This window comes from Oryzias melastigma, linkage group LG4 (genome assembly GCF_002922805.2).
Source record: "Oryzias melastigma strain HK-1 linkage group LG4, ASM292280v2, whole genome shotgun sequence".
In the NCBI taxonomy this organism is placed as follows: domain Eukaryota; kingdom Metazoa; phylum Chordata; class Actinopteri; order Beloniformes; family Adrianichthyidae; genus Oryzias; species Oryzias melastigma.
Window position 1 is genome coordinate 18,628,217 of NC_050515.1, and position 2,114 is coordinate 18,630,330.

Consider the following 2,114-nt stretch of genomic DNA (forward strand, 5'->3'; position numbering starts at 1 on the left):
TGAAAACAAAAATGGAAAAGACAGTATGTGGATTGGATAAAACTCTGAAATTCTGTATTTCAGTTCTTGATGCTAAGAGTTTGCTTTTACTCTATGTTTTAACTTGTTCCAAATTGATCTTGCAATTTTTATCTATTTAACCCAGACTCAGTAAAATGTGTACATATTCCACGACTTTGCACTCTGAAATACCATGTATAATATACGCTAAACACGGTTTTTGCGTGCATACGATACGCAACGGTTGAGAATGGGTTGCGACGGCGTACATATGCACGCTTTTTTAGGTTTTGTTTTGATCGCGTGGTCAGACATCCTCAGGCTCTTTTCTAAATTACACTGTTACGGGTTAAGGTTAGGATTACGATTAGCAAATTTTTCATTAGTGCGGCTGTCTCTGATGCTCACGGCTCCACCAGGGGATGTGCCAAATGTGGGAAAACACATTTAACACGTTTAGAAGCGCGCACATTATATGTACGCAAAAAACGTTTGTGGCATATATTATACACGGTATTTCCCAAATCGTGGAATATGTACGCATTTTACTGAGACTGGGTTGGATCTATTAGCAGACAGAGTTTGAGAACACTTTTTCATTGGTTCATTTCATTGTCTGTTAAAGCTTTTAGTAGACAAGGAGCTCTTGTATAAGAAATAAATCACCTCAAACACATGAAAGTGCAGAGAAAAAAATCATTTACCTCCACATCTGGGAAGCTGATCACTCCACTCTCCACTTTCCGAACATTCAATCTCTGCATTTCCTTGAAGGAATTTTCCTCGTTGTCTGCATTCAAACTTTAACTTTTGTCCCTTCTTAGCTCTTGTTCCCTCTACAGGTGTCATCAGGCGTAGGATTGTTGGTATATCAGGCATCTCACAAGTTTCTGTTATAAAGAGAAATGAGATAAATGAGCACTGTTAAAGAGGAATTACTATTTTAAGTAATAAATGCGAAGTAATATATGCATAAGATATGCTACCCAAATCCAATTAAAACATATATATATATATATATATATATATATATATATATATCTCTCTAAACATTAAAATGAACATACTTGTGCATGTTGGGAAGGTTGAACTCCAAAGTCCTGTGTCTAAACATTCAATTTCATATTGTCCTTCAGGTTCATACCCAGAGATGCAGAATACATTTAATTTTTCTCCTGATTTCACTCTTGAGATGATCGGAGAAGTTCTCAGACCTGGGCCCAGTTGAGGAACATTACAAGGAATGCCTGCAGTGATAAAAGAAAAAAAGAAAAGAAAATAATTTCAACCATTTAAAAAATGCCACAATAGGTAATTGTTTATTGTTGCTATAAAACATCAGGTAGTTAACATCACCAACAGTGCCCCAGTCCAAGTGTATGTATGGATAATGATATAAAATACTAACCTGGACATTCAATTGTTTTATTCCATTTGCCCTCATAACAAGTTGCAGTGCCTTCATTTTGCTCAGCATGAGCACACCTGTAGTCAATAGTGTCTCCATTCATGTATTCTCCTCTTCTTAATGACTGCTCAACATTCAACTTACTATCCTCAAGCTCTTTACAGAATGCTGTAGAAACATGTTACAATTCAGTTACTGTTTTAAACATCCCATCAATGAACTGATGGCATTAGACTTCAACATTTTCAAGTTAACTTTATTGTTGGCTTTGATTTAGACATACGGGTGCAGGAAATCATCTTCTCCTCCCATTGTCCATCAAGACATCTGATGGCCTTGTCATTTCCCAACTTGTAATTGTCACGGCATTTATAAATGACTTGTGAACCAGAAACGTATTCCCTCTGATAAGGCAATTCAATGACTGCATTCTTAACTTGTGGTGGTGGGTCACACGGTTCAGAAATGCCTGCAAAATAACAAGAAAATGTCAAACGATAAGAAAATGTTTCATAAAGGGAAAAAAATGCCAATTGGAAAGACTTACGTCTACAAACATTTGTATAGTTCCTTTCATCCAAATCCCATTCTCCGTTGTCACAAATTATCTCATTAATGTCCGCCTGATATCCTTCGTTGCAAGTAACTGTTGCACGTTGTTTATCTATAGATGCCACTCTCCCATTAGAAATATCAGGAGTTTCTC

The 2,114-nt window shown here is 36.5% G+C and overlaps 1 protein-coding gene across 7 annotated transcripts in view; it reads right to left on the reverse strand.

Moving 5' to 3' along the window:
- Positions 1-2,114, reverse strand: part of LOC112150175 (complement factor H) — a 66,268-nt gene that overhangs the window by 51,484 nt on the left and 12,670 nt on the right. For 4 of the 7 annotated variants that reach the window (XM_036211593.1, XM_036211592.1, XM_036211591.1 and 1 more), the window contains 2 exons: positions 1,692-1,877; positions 1,409-1,576 (listed from right to left, as the gene is read on the reverse strand). In XM_036211593.1, coding sequence (XP_036067486.1) covers positions 1,409-1,576; positions 1,692-1,877 — 354 coding nt within the window. Of the gene's footprint in view, positions 1-704; positions 891-1,067; positions 1,248-1,408; positions 1,577-1,691; positions 1,878-2,114 lie in introns of all 7 variants that reach the window. The other 3 variants (XM_036211594.1, XM_024278209.1, XM_024278216.1) reach the window with 2 other exon arrangements.